This window comes from Alligator mississippiensis, chromosome 4 (genome assembly GCF_030867095.1).
Source record: "Alligator mississippiensis isolate rAllMis1 chromosome 4, rAllMis1, whole genome shotgun sequence".
NCBI classification, from domain to species: domain Eukaryota; kingdom Metazoa; phylum Chordata; order Crocodylia; family Alligatoridae; genus Alligator; species Alligator mississippiensis.
Window position 1 is genome coordinate 134,573,081 of NC_081827.1, and position 14,726 is coordinate 134,587,806.

General features: G+C 42.7%; 1 protein-coding gene across 1 annotated transcript in view; it reads right to left on the minus strand.

Annotated features, from left to right (window-relative positions):
- Window positions 1-14,726, minus strand: part of SMC1B (structural maintenance of chromosomes 1B) — a 63,344-nt gene that overhangs the window by 19,995 nt on the left and 28,623 nt on the right. Inside the window, exons 9-14 of the mRNA XM_014606379.3 lie at window positions 13,717-13,924; window positions 7,705-7,890; window positions 5,996-6,175; window positions 5,334-5,480; window positions 3,550-3,687; window positions 2,913-3,029 (exon numbers count right to left, since the gene is read on the minus strand). Coding sequence (XP_014461865.2) covers window positions 2,913-3,029; window positions 3,550-3,687; window positions 5,334-5,480; window positions 5,996-6,175; window positions 7,705-7,890; window positions 13,717-13,924 — 976 coding nt within the window. The remainder of the gene's footprint in view (window positions 1-2,912; window positions 3,030-3,549; window positions 3,688-5,333; window positions 5,481-5,995; window positions 6,176-7,704; window positions 7,891-13,716; window positions 13,925-14,726) is intronic.

Consider the following 14,726-nt stretch of genomic DNA (forward strand, 5'->3'; position numbering starts at 1 on the left):
CTCTATCTGTGTAGGGCACTCTGATTGGCTGCCGAGACAGCCAATCAGAGTGCGAATAAAGCATTACAGACATACAGACAGGCAAACCTACTTAGGCCCTTATAATATTAGAATACTTATCTAAAGGCATAAGAATCTTTTTATATTTGAAAGCAATTTAAAATTTCTAAATCCAAAATTCTTAACAACCCTCTAACAGGTGGCCAGACCCTTAGGAAAAGGACCTTTTTACTTAGGTTTCAAAATCTAAGTTACTAAATGGCTAAGTGGGTAACTGAGCAAGAACTATAGTTTAAGAACAAAGGGCAAAAATTCCACACTGGATCCAGATTTTATATTCTATTGTGTAAAATACCCAAAAGCTTACTAAATAAGGTAAAATGTTAAATATGTTCCTAAAAGGTGCTACTCTATGTACTATTCATTTGCATATTCTTATTCCCTTTCTAAACTACACCTTGTCTAAAATTAGTCTCGTCTATCATCAAACGCTAAATATACTCAAGGTAACTTTGCAACCTTTACCCTAGCTTTTTCAATGCATCTTTCTTGAGTTTTTTAAAATGGTTCACCCCTTGTGACATTCTCTCACCTGATCATTTCCTTTGCCTGTTTTTCTCTTAACTGAACTATGATCAAGCAAATACATATACAGATCTCATAGTATCATAGTAGCTAGGGTCAGGAGGGACCAGAACAGATCATCTAGCCTGACCCCCTGCAACAGGCAGGAATGAATGCTGGGTTCACAAGACCCCAGACAGGTGATCGTCCAACCTCCTCTTGAATATGCCCAAGGTAGGGGTGAGGACCCTTCCCTGGGAAGTTGGTTCCAGATTTTGGCCACCCTAACTGTAAAATATTGCCTTCTGATCTCCAACCTAAACCTATTCTCCATCAGCTTATGACCACTGTTCGTCACCCCAGGTGGTGCTGGGGAGAAAAGAGCTCTGCCTATTTGCTCTTGATCTCCCCTGATGAGCTTGCAGGCAGCCACCAGGTCCCCCCTCAGCCTCCTCTTGCTAAGGCTAAACAGGTTCAGGTCCTTCAGTCTCTCCTCATAGGTCCTGTCCTGCTGCCCTCTCACCAAGTGGGTGGCCCTCCTCTGAACCCTTTCCAGGCTGGCCACATCCCTTTTGAAGTGTGGTGCCCAGTACTGGACACAGTACTCCAACTGCGGCCTGACCAAAGTCGCATAGAGGGGGAGTATCACTTCTCTGGACTGGCTTGAGATGCACCTTTGGATGCATGACAAGGTATGGCTGGCCTTGCTGGCTACAGTCTGGCATTGGCAGCTCATTTTCATCTTGGAGTCAATAATGACTCCGAGATCCCTTCCTGCCTTTGTGCTTTCAAGAAGGGAACTCCCCAGCCTGTATGTATGCTGTGGATTCCTTCTCCCAAGGTGCAGCACCCTGCATTTGGCTACATTGAACCCCATCCTATTCTCGTCTGCCCACTTTTGTAGTCTGTCTAAAATCTAGAATCTATACTATTCTAGGGGTGCATCAATAGAGATTTTGGGGGCTGATACCAATAGCTGATATTTAAGGAGACATATCATCCAATACTAATCCGATATCCAATACATCTGCCATCAGGTGGTAAGTCTGGTGTGGTGGAAGGAGAGGGAGAAGGGAAGGGATATGGGGGAGCAGATCAATGCCTCCGTGGTGAGGAAGGGGCAAGGGTAAGCGCTGCCCAGCCTGGGCAGTGGAGGCAGTATGGGATGGGGCTGCAGCTCATGGGGTGGAGGCAGCTCCTGCTGCTGCTTGTACCCTGGGAGAATTTCGCCACAGCTCCACTCGCAGCCCCATGCTGCCACCCGCTGCAGCCCCAGCTTTTTCCGGTGCTTGGGTGGAGGCGAGGCGTTCAGCTGGGGCTGCGCTGGGTGGTGGTGTGGGGCTGTGAGTGGAGCTGTGGTGAAATCTGGAGTGGCTGCAGCCTTCTCCCAGTACCACCGGAGCCCACTCTGAGCCCAGCCCCAGGTAAGAAGAGCCCCACGCAGTGCCGGCCCCACCCCGCAGCTGCCACTTGCCCCCCCCACGCAGATCTGGGGGCATACATGCCCCCCCTCCCCCTCCCTCGGCGCAAGCAATGGCAGGAGTCCGCCTCACCCCATGAGCCATTGCTCTGTCCCATGCCACCTACCTTCCCTGCCCTGGCAGGGCAGTGCCTGTCCCTGCTCCTACCCTCTCCCTCATCGAGGGGGGTTGATCTGCGCCCCAAGCCCCTTCCCTTCCAACTTTACCAGCTGGAGGCAGCTCTCCATGGCTCTGTACAGCACGGGCACTTATCAGCCAAATGATTAGCCCCATAGGGCCGATATCTGACATGGGCAATTTTCTTCATATTGGTACCAATTCGATATTGGACCAATGTATCACTGCACTTCCTAATCCTATCCTACATTAAACAGCTTAAGACCGACTCTAGTTTACAACAGGCAATAACACGGAGCAAATGCAGCATGAGGAAAAATCATATGTTGTTGTCCCTGACAGTATAAAGGAAGACACATCCATAAAATGCAGACTTTTCTATGGCTATGAGAAAAGTTGGAGGGTCTTGCACTTGACACTTTAAATTTGCTTTTTTTAATGCCCACTAAGTAATTTGGGACTGAAAAATTCCATTCAGTTTTTGAAGTTAAGCACAGTTAAAATGCAGATGTTTGTAAATACAACAGTAGAACTTTTTTGTTTCCATTTTAGACTCATCTCACATCTAAGGAATATAGAATGGTAGGTGCTCTTTCTGAAGAACTTGGATTTGGAACATAACTAAATTGTAACTCTACAAAACAGCTTTAAAACTATATGAACCATAGTTATAGCCACAGTAAATGCAGGGAGCTGCCATAAGCCATCTCCAACTGTATAAATGATCATGAACATGACAGAAAGTGTTACCTCATTTATTTTCTTCTGAAACTCTTCCATTTTCCTTACTCTTTGTGCAAGTCCTTCATTTAGCATAGCACATTCTGATTTGATATTTACTAATTCACTTTCCAGTTTAGACTTTTCCTAAATATAAAGGGGGAAGATAATTACTTCCCTAAACAGTATGGATGACTTTTTACATGTACAGGGATGCACTGACACTGAAAATTTATCTTTTTCTGAGTTAAGAAATTAAAACTTTTTCTTCTGAAAACACATTATTGATTTAGCTGTCACAGTTTTAAGAGATGAAAGTAAATGTAAGATAAGAAAGTAAATGTATCAGTAAGACTTGATTTGCAGACATATTGGGGTTACTAAAATAGAGATAACTTTTATATAACTGTCAAGCACATATAAAAAAATCTGATTACACTGAAAAAAGGTGCCTTGATTTAACCAAGTACCTTATCTTGTTCTCTAATTTTATTAACTGTCATAATTTAAAAGTATACATATCAGTAAATATAAAGTAGTATGTGCTAAACATGTAATCATTATATCCTAGATGATCATAGGAAAGTAGGATCATAGCTAAAATATGTATAAGAAATAAATGTATCAACACTTAAGAAAAACTAATGGTTGGTTGTTTTTATATTACCTTATAGAAATTAGCAAGCTGTTTCTTTTTAAGAATCTCTAATTCACTTTGTGAATATTTGAGCCGAGTCTGAGTTCCTTGGCACTGAGCCTGCAACTGCTTCAAATCTGTCTCCTTACGTCTGATCTTCATCAATTCCTAGAAAAGGTTAAAACAGGAGGAAATAGTAGTAAAGCAAAATTTAAAAAAAGAAGTCAAGTTATCTGCAAATATACTGCTGTATTCTTAAATTCAAAGGCTTAAAAAAAATCACTCTGATCTTGATTACAGTCCCAGTCTGTGCTAAAGATACAGTTGTGTTAAGTCAAGGGGGTCAAACTCACCTTACATCCCAGGCAAGGTAGGGCTGCAGAAGTGGCAATGAGCAAAGGAGCTGGAAGGCAACCGGGGCTGTATCAGCTCTTGTGTGCCTCCTGCACCTGGTCACCATGTTCACTGGGGTCCAGATTCTGCAGCAGGCCACTACCCTTCTAACTTGGTCATGCTCCCCTCAACCTCCAGTGGTCTCACAGTAGCCCAGAGGGCCTCACAGAATGGCTCCACAAGCTGAACCTACACTCTGGGCCATACCTTTGACACCTCTGTGATAAGTTATGTTATCTTCTGTGATGGTAGTGATTTTACCAGATCACAACTCCTCTAGCAGACCTAGCTGTTACACAGCTAATCCACACTAATACGAAGCATGGTTAGGTTCCCCAGAACGTGTGAACTACCCAGTAAATAATAATAGAGAAGCACAGTGTGTTACTATGCGTTAGAAATAGATGAAGGATATAAGCTGATCTTCATTTTATGGGATGATATAGGGGTTAGCATGACATGCTGTAGTTAGGGGCCTACCTAATTCAGGGCGACTGCCTCCCGATTTCGTGTCCTGTTGTGTGGTGTCAGGCACCATTTCTGCAGTGCAGTGCAGCAGGTCACTGATTGGCCAAGGGGCCTTGGAAGCTCCGCCCCTCCCCAGAGGTTGAAAGATGGCTATGGTCAATCTCTGGGGAGGGGCAGGACTTCCATGACCCCTCAGCCAATCAGAGGCATGGGGGCCCCCTGCTGTGAACATCTTTCCCCTTCCTCCTCACTCTCCCCTCTATGCTTCAGGATACTAGGGCTTTTTTTGTGGTCCCCATGCTTCTTCGCAGGGATTGAGCTTTTTCACAAGGGACTTACAAATTCACAGTTTCCATGAAAATTGCAAAACCACAAATTTGGTAGGCCCCATCCTAACTATAGTGTAGTCTGCAGTTTTACTATATCCCTCCTGCCAAAATGGTACTTTTCTTTGTCTAGCACCTTCCCCCACCAAGTTATCACTCATTTCTCCCATTCTCAAAATAAGAATAAGTAAATCAGGAATTAAATAAATTAAGTTGCTATCAGTGGCAATGCATAGGGAGTGCAGAGCATTGGTGACCCCCTGCCAGCAAGTGCTCTTGGCTTAGGAGACAGGCAGGGGGGGCAGACCAAGTGCTAGTGCCCCCCCCTCCCTGCCCCCGAGAAATGCTGCTGGCACTTACAGGCACACCACCAGCACTTTCAGGCTCAGTGTCCAGCTGTGGGGGGACTCCCTGCACCCCCCGGTCGGCACTGCCATAGCCATCTGCAGACAGTCCCCGCTCATCCCATGTCGCCGTGCCCCCCAAGCCTCAGGAGGCACACATCACCTATGGTTGCTATTATAAAGCTAACCAAATTTGAATAGTTTCTCATGTCATCTTCAAGTCTAGGATTTTAAATATGTTTTGGCTTTGATTAGACTATAATTGCCTATCAAACAGACCTACCTTTAGTTCATTAGCCAAATTATCTCTCTTTTCTTTCATTTTATTAATGTCTTTTTCATCCCAACGTCTAGCTTTAAATCTCAAATCACTTGATCCTCCAGAAATCACTCCAGATTTTAAAAACAGAGTTCCATCAAGAGCTACTGTCTGAAAATTAAAGATACTTTATTTTTCTGAATGAACAATGCCATTAAGTTTGGTTATAAATTGTGTATTTGTAACATCCTAGCAACTAGTAGATCAAAAGCAAACCTTCCATGGATGACACATTTACTTGGGCTAATATAATATAGGATATATTGTAGAGGCAAATTACTGTTACTCTGTTTTGTAGTGAATAATATTTTAAAATAAATTAGTGTCATAAAATACTGGAAATTAATCCCACAGCTGGGGATTGTAATTTTGGTCAGTCCTCATATCTTAGAAAGTTGTTATTTTAACCTTGGTATATATTTTTGTAATTCTGTCTAATTCTCTAAGAAACTTCTCCCTCCCACAAAACAAAGATAAATCCTCTTCAACAGTGAGTGGAGCAGAGCAGTTTAACTAAATTAAATAATATTTTGTAGCATATTTATGGGAAAAATTATTACAATTGACATCATATGGACTTTCAGTTTCCTTGATACAAAAACATGAAACAAAATTCAGCTTCTTACTTTCAACCTCAAAGGTCCATCAAATGCTATTTGTTTTGCTTCTTTAATAGTTTCACAGACCAGGCTGTTCCCACATACAAACTGAAGCACTTTTTTCAGTGAAGCCAATGGAGTTTGAACAACATCGATCATCATTTTAGATCCTTTTAACTCCCTTAACTTTTCATTGATTGGCTTAATCTAAAAAAGTGAACAGGCAGTCTTCAGAACTGGCTGAAACTGATGCAAATAACATGATGGTATATAGTACATGACATGAATGAAGCTATCAAACAAACATCCGTATTTTCCTGAATGGTATTTTCTGTCAATACCTCTATGCCTTCTGATAGCCAAAAAAAAGTTTACATTGTTAACATACATTTCAGTAACTTTAGAACTCTACCCATAAGCAATCACAAGCACTCAAAAAGCATCCCCAATCAGTACTTAAGTATGCAGGGAATAACATGCTTAAATCCAGCTGTGCCTTCCTGAATTGGTGCCTAGAGTAGCAATCTCTACATTAAAACCTGAAAGGCAAAAATAGGAACAATGATTCGGAAACAGTTCTATTACAGCAGCTGTACTTTAAATAAACCTGGTTATTAGGTAAACAATATAATTTAGGGTACATTCACAGGCAAATTTATTAAAGTCCCCATGGACCAAATATCATTTTTTAACATCGGAGGTTGCACCAAAGTATATCTAGAGTACTTTACTTAGAGAAGCAATACTTCACTGCCAGGCTAATAGGGTTGAGGATAGCTTTGGATTATATGGCTCTGAACAAATTGTTTTAGGATATGAGTAAGTACTGACATCTGTGGTAGTAGTTTACTGCAGGAGGCACCAACATCCTGAATAGCAGTGGCCTAATATTCTAAGCGAGAAGAGGGAATAAGCAGTAAGGTACCTGAAGTCAGAAGCTGACAAAGTATTTTTTTTTAATTTATTGAGAAGGATAACTGGATTTCCCTAGCTAAGCTTACAAGAAGACTAACTCAAGCAGTAGCAGCTGCTCTAGAATATCCTAGGTTGGAACACTAATTGTCAATTAAGAAAACTCCCTGTGTTCTGCCTATATTATCATGGTTCATTAAATTAGTGGCTTACTCCATTAAGATTATAAAAAAAAATTTGTGTTTGTACGAAACAAGCAAGAGTTTTATCTATTAAAACAATTTTAGAAGTATGCAATACAATACTTTGATGTACAGTCTAAATCAGTTTCCAATTTATTATTTAAAAATCTTATTAATCAATACAAGAAGGGACCACAGATTTCACGATATAACCGGCTTTTTTTTGTATTCTATTTTTTTCAGGAGTGAAACTATAAACTAGATGAAATGTCCAACTGGGAAGGAAGAGAATGCCCAACTATGGGTGGTATGAAACAGAATGCTGAAAATAAGGCTTTATAGTAGGTTTCTCTGAAGTTTTCAAGTCTAGCTCACATACTTTATAAAATCAGAATTCTCTAGTAGCTTACAGTTGCATAAAAAAAACTATGTAAAAAAGTTACATAAAGGGGGCAATGAATAGAAAGGATTACATCAAATGATCTTAAATATGTCATGTAAAGAACAGAGGAGTTGGGAGTTTTACAGTGATGTAAAACCTTATGAAGTATATAATAGCTCTTCTATTTTACCATATGTAACCTTATAATAGCCGACTAATGGTTTAGAACTGAACTCGTAAGCTGACAAAAGGAAACTTACATCAAGGTAATCCAAAGCAAGAAATGTTTCAGGCTCAACTCTTTCCTCCTTTAGGAATCGAATGCAGTTCCTTGCAATTTTTTCAGTGGTCACAACAATGGCATTCATGTAGCTGCCAAAGACTTTAGTAACAGCCAGCTGATACTTTTTATGAATAGGATGACATAAATCAAGCAGCCTTCCAAACTTAGGATAAAAAAAAAAAATTATGTCTTATTTTACTTCTGGTATTTAACAAACTTGTGCATCACAAAGCCTTACCTGTAGTATAAGGAAAAAGAACTGTAAGTCAATTTTTATGAAGTTATGTATCAACCAGCAGCACAATCCCCATAATGGCAATAAAGTATTTAAGCTACCGTGATAAACCTGCAGACCTAATCACTCCAAAACAGATACTACTACAGAAATTCTAAGATTTGATATTTTCCTTAGTCTACAATTCCAGTCACTCTGCACAAAAACAGTAATCCATATTCTTTAGTATGAGGCTAAAGGATGAATACAAACATACTGAAAATCCCTTCTTTTGAAAGTCTACCTTGCAGTGTATAAAGTATAATAAAATACACGCAAAACATCTGAATGCAGAAAAAGCACTGACTAGAAAAACAATACCTGAAGCCAAATTTATTTTCATCAACAGTAAAGGTATACAACATTAATACCAGGAGGATGACCAAAGTCAGTACCCTTTTCTCTTGGCTAGCAGCATGAATAATGAAAGTGAAACATTATTTTGCCACATATTGGGATAGATGAATCTCTAGCAGCTGCAGCTTTCAAAAAGTAGTCTTCAAAATGCAAAGTCATGCAGTCATAACTATCCTTGCCTACAAAGAAGTTGCAGTTTAACAGAAATTGCTTTTAAAAATCTAATTCAAACTGGCACAAACCTTCTGACCTTCTTGTTCTGGACCTGGATTATCAATTTATTTTAACTGCTGAATTAATTATTTAAAGAATATTTACACAGGATTTTGAACCAATTTACATAAACCAGCTTATATTTTAGTTGAACAACGCACTGTTGTTCATTCACAATACCCAAGTCTGCAGATTGTAAAACAACAGCTTTGAAAATGATGTGCACATCTTGCATTTTTTCAAGACAGTGTAGACTGATGCCTAGTGACAATATCTTAAATGTTATGACAAGAAATATTTTGTTTTCAGATCAAAGCGAGTAATAAAGAAAAGGAATTATCACGTAACCTCATCCTTTTTTCCCTCACAATTTGAAGTCCATGGATTTAAAAAAACAGTGAAGGAAGAATAGGTCTACAGTGGCAACATTTCAAAGAACAGAATTCCTGTATGATCTGTGTGGAACCTAGTATAAGGGATTAGAAAGGAGAGTCTGTTTTAATTTTGTATTTGAGGATCTTTGATACTAAGGCTGGACTAGGTCCTGCCATGTCAAGCACCCAGGGGCAAATCCAGAGAGTATGCAGTGGTACAGTTGCAACCCCTTTTCAGACTGGACCACACCTCAGGAACCTCTGGGGACTTTTTTAAAGTTCCCAAAGCAAGTGAGCATGGGTGACTGGTGCCGCCTTAGTCAGCGGGAGCACATTCCCCCCCTGTGACCAGTCCCAATGACCAGAGGGGGCGGGGGCCCTGCGGGCACTCCTGTAGTCCGGAGGGGGGTGGTCCCCTACAGGTGATCCTGTGATCTGGAGGCAGGGGCCCCTGCGGGCAAGCCCACAACGGCCGATCGCCGTGCTCACTGCAGCCGCTTCCAGGGGCGACTGCAGCCACCTCTGGGAGCAAGCACTGGCTGATTGCTGTAGCCGCTCCCAGAAGTGGCCACAGCCACTCCCAAAAGCAGCTGCAGTGAGCGCAGCGATCGGCTGGTGCTTGCGGAGGGACACTGGCGTTCCCGCCTGCCCATTGCCTAAGTGGCGAGCACAGCCGTCAGGGGGTGCATTGGCGCTCTCAGGGGGTGCACGTGCACCCCCTGTGCACTCCCTACATGTTGCCATTGCAAGTGAAGATTTCCTCCCTACTTCTCCATACTCAGTCGTGTCCTCTCCCCTCCCCTCTCCTCCCCTACCTGCTGCTGCTGCTTTTTCTAATGTCCCAGGGTGAAGGAAGCTTCAGAACCACTCCTGCCCATTCTAGCTAGGCTGTGAAGGGGCTGAGCTCAGCCAGACAATGGCAGCAGCAATAGGCAGGGGAGGTCCCCCTCCCTGCACCTGCTCCGGGGGACCACTGCCCCTATTGCTGTGCCAGGTGAGCCCAGCCCCCACACAGCCCAGCTGGAGTGGGCAGAAGCAGTTCTGAAACTTACCCCGGACCCAGAGACAATGGAAAAAGCAGCAGCAGTGAGCAGGGAAAGGGGGAAGTGGAAGGGACAGGAACTGACTCTGAGCACGGAGGGGGAGAGGAGGAGATTCTTACCTTTTCCGCGGACTTTAAAAAATTCCCTGGAGCCTTCTTCAGCATGGTCTTCTCATACAAGTGGGTGGGGAAGGGGTATAGAGGCTGGTAGCAGGGGTGCAGCCACCCCTAGAGCACAGTTTGCTACTCCAGCACCTCACTTTACCAAATACTGAAGCCACCTCTGCAGGTACCTAACTTATCTGAGGCCAAGTCTTTTGGGTTGCTTTCCTGCTTTGAGCAAAGATCTTGTGGAGCAAGACTCTAACCAACAGCCATGTCAGGTACAGTGACTTCAGGCCTCAGATGGACTATCTGGCCAGTATGCTTCAGTGCAGTATGTTGCAGATAGCAAGATCAGGGTTACATAGCTGAGAGATCAGTTTTTGAGTAGACATGTGCAGTAAGTCTATCAGTCAAAACTGCTTTAGCAGGTATGCCACTCTGAGGATGGGGCTTCTGAAACTACCCTGGGTATCACAGGACTTCATGTTTTCTGCTCACAAAGTCTCCCAGGTTACAACGGACTCTCAGGAAAAAAAACTGCTATCGATGATTATCCCACGTTGGCAGTACCAGGTCACGTGTTTGACATCTTCTGAATAGACATGGGACAAGAATTCGCTACTTACATAGCACATTGCAAACATGCTATTAGGTTAAATTTTGCACTGTGGAGGTTTGAAAAGCAGGTAGGAAGCCAAAGGGACTTCATAAGTCACATGAAGCTCTGCATTTTCTGGGACATAAGTCCTTTCCATTTGTAGATGGCCTATATGGACTACCTAGCCTGTTCTTGACACATGCATCAAGTCCTGGTCTGAGGGAGATAAGAGACGGATATCACGCTTCATACATTTTGATTCCTTCCATTTCAGTTTGTAAGTTACAGGAAGTATAAGCACAGGTTTCACGTTAATTTTATGTTAAGCTACAGAATAAACCACCTAAACCAAAGTTAGAGAGGTCCCAGTGAAGTTTGGCAAGTGATATCACATATCCACAACAGAAACCTGTCTTTTAAAAAGGTATGCTCTTAATTGTCTGGAGTAGATCAAGATTCCCACAAACTTCATCTGTAATGAGATAACAAACAATTTTTCATAGCTTCCAGAAGGTCTAAGCTGAGAGAGCAGGAAGAGGATGTCCTGGGGCTTGCTGTCTATTTCTGCTAGAATTGTCCATAATCAACACACCATCCAGGTAAGGGTTGATTTAAATAAGCTTCTTTCTGAGGTGTATCACTTTTGTCACTAGATCTTTCATAAACTCTTGAGGTGCTGTGGCAAGTCTGAATGGCTGTACCTAGTAATGGTTGTACAGTACTATAAATTTTGGGTATTTCCTATTGTGAGATGGAAGGCAACATGGAAGAATGAAGCCTGTAAGTAGACAGTCACAAAAGTCTTGAACCTGGAGAATATATATGATAGATGGGGTATAGGTTGTAGCCGTGTTGGTCTAAGGACATAGACAGACAAGGTTATTGGGTAAATCTGATATTTTTTATTAAATCAACCCCTATATGATGGATGCAAACTTTACCCTTCTGTGTCTGACATGCTGTACATTTGAAACATAAGGAGTGGAACCTTTTTTTGCTGTACTTTTGAAAGACTTCCCCCATGTTTCTAAATGGAGCAACCAGGCTACTTCTGTTTTTAACAGGCCCTATGTGAAAAGTATACCTGAATAAGGGTGAGGTAGGGAGGAGTGCTGGAATAGGGAGTTTGAAGTGGAAATGTATAGCATAGCTTTGGGCAATGATGCCTAATACTATAAGGCTGTAATGGCTGCCAAGGCCTCGTGTAAGAGGTAAGGTAGTTCCATAACATGGGGGCAAGCTCCAGGTTAGTTCCAGTACAGTTCTTCCACCAAGTCTGTGTCAGGGATAGCAAAGTAAAGTATATTTCCTCTTGAGTGCCATCACTGTGTGAGTACTGAAGCTGTTTCTGGGGCAGATCTTGCTGCTGCTAAGGAAGGAATTGTCCACAGTTGGTCAGCAGCTCAGGGACGAGCCAGGTTCAGCCCGTAAGGAGATTTTTATCTATCTCGCCAAGTATGCTAGTACTGAGGCACTGCTCTTTCCACCCAAGTGTCTCCCAAGCCCCCAGAAGTGTAGGCCCCCAGCACATAAAGCAAAAACAAAACCCCTTCTGTTCCCTTACAGCACTGGATGTATGGGGCTCAGTGCCCTGAGGGGTTTGGTGTTGCTCTCCTCACTTCACACTCTAGCTGCTCCTCACCCACAGCAAGCAGAGGAGCAGGAGAGGGGAAATGAGGGTACAGCCATTTTTACCTTGCTGAGTGCAACAAGACCTGCAGGACTTGCTAGTCTGCCAAGAAGTTGAAGGTACTCAGTTCAGAGCAGCAGGTTGCTGCACGGCTTATTCTACAGGGCTGACTCACTCATTTCTTCTGCAACCTAAACTCTTTTCAATTTAACACAAGGCCCAGGTCCATGAACAGGGCATATCTACACCCAGGCTTTACTGTAGTGGTAGCTGTGCATTTGTTGCCACAGCCTGTTATTTTCTTCAGTGGATGTTATGCTTTATAAGAGCACAAAGAAGAAGTTTAGGAGGCTCCAGTCTGGCACAGCACTCTAGTACTTTGCAGAGCTTGGACCTGCCAGGCAAGGGCTACAAAAAGGGATCTTGTGCTAGCAGAAAGCAATTATCCAAATTACACTCTGGCTATAACATGAGCAGTTTCAACTGCACTTCATGGACTCGCTTCTGCCAAATATTCCCATGAGTCAAAGGCTGACATCAGCATAACAGATTCCAGTTTAACCACCAAAAAGCACTATATTGAAGTGTTGGGATCAATCTGAAATGGGACATAATACCCTTGGCTTCTGTCAAAGTTAATACCATTTACAGGTAGTAACACCCTTCTTAAGATAAAGTCCTTAACTACCTCTAAAAGGCCCTCTCTTGCAAATTATTACTAACAGTTGTAGATTAATACTCAAGACCAGGTATGTCCAACAGGTGGCCCACAGACTGCGTGCAACCCACAGAAGACTAACATGGGGCAGCTCATGAACTCCCACTTGATTGCCACTCTCCTCATTGCTTTTGACGCAGCAGTGGCTGGGAGCTCCAAGCTTCCCCTTTCCCAGGCTTGTGCTTCCTATCCATTCTAGGGAGTGGATCAGTGCACCAGGAGGAAGCTGGTGTGCCCATGCTGTAAGTATGGTGGGGGGTAGCTGGGCTGCCCCTGCTGTGTGCAACTGCAGAGGAGGGCTGCATGTGCAGCATGCACACCTGGGAGTGGGTGAGGCTGAGCATGAGGTAGGGGGAAGATGGGCTGCTTGCTTTTTGGCCTGCATAGTACATGGCCCCTAACCCCGAAGAAGCTGGACAGCCCTGATCTAGACCCCTAGATTGCCTTAGGATTGAGTGGTGTTATTTGGTCCCAGTTAGTGAAAGTCTACCCCTCATTTATAGCATTAGAAAGAATTTAAATGCTTGTACATGAACCACTGTCAATTCCCATTTGGAAGTAACCACAGAATCTGTACACAGCTTCTGAAGTAAAATATATTCAAGATAACACCCCAATTCCAAATGCAATTCTCAAATCTAATTATCAAATAAGATTTTAAATAAGCTATTCAATTACCACAGAATCAGGGTAGAGTCGTTTGAGACTTTCCAGGATCTCTGCTCTCATTTGCTGGCGCTTTCCTTCGTGGTAATCTATTCTAGCATTTTGTAGCTCATCATATAGTTTATTTAGTTCTTCATTGACTTCTGCCATTCGAATTCTTGAATTCTCAATTTCTGCAGTTAGGGTTTCTTCCTGCTTCCTTTTCTCTGTTAGCGAGTCACTTCAAGCCAAGGCAGAACATGCAGAAAAAGTAAATATGGGCCAATTGATTTTGTCTTAAATACACATTACTTTTATAACATTTTGATGTTGAAGTGTATACCTAAAGCGTATTCCTGACTTTTTCCAGAATGGATGCTTCCAAGCACACACTATCCACCCACCCCCATTCACATGTGCCAAACTTGGAAATGTGGCACTGAACTACTTTAGGCATCATTCCTCCATAGGCATTCCTGAGACCATAGCCTTCACTTGAGAGTGGCCACTAACACCACCACTTTTCCAGGCCTAGTATGTACAAATGGGAGCAAGTGGGCAGGGTCCCTTGGCTCCCAGAATATAGTTCAGACATGAGTCCAAAGACAGTAAATTAGTTTCGTTGTTCGGGGTGTGATACTGTAACAATGGCTTTTCAGCTATAACTAACTGATCATCACAGTCTTTTTTCAGACTATTGTTATGAAAGCCAAACACTTTGTAACAGAATTAATTAATTAATTACCTAATTAGAATTAATTAGTTAATTAGAAGAGGATGAGTGCATGGTGAAGTCCATAAACTGCTTGGCTACAGATAGCAACCTGCAAGGTTATAAATTTCAGGGCTACAAGCAGCAAAGCAACAAGCCTAATTATGTAATGGGGAACCCATACCACAAAGGCCATGAAGATAGTGGCTAGAAAGGGTAGAGCCAGGGGAGATACAAGTCAGGTTCCAGAGCAGAGCATGGTAGTCTGGCTCAAGTAGCAAGAGAGAAAGCAGCACCTTGGGGAGGATTGCAAGGTTTCCAGTGCCAGAAC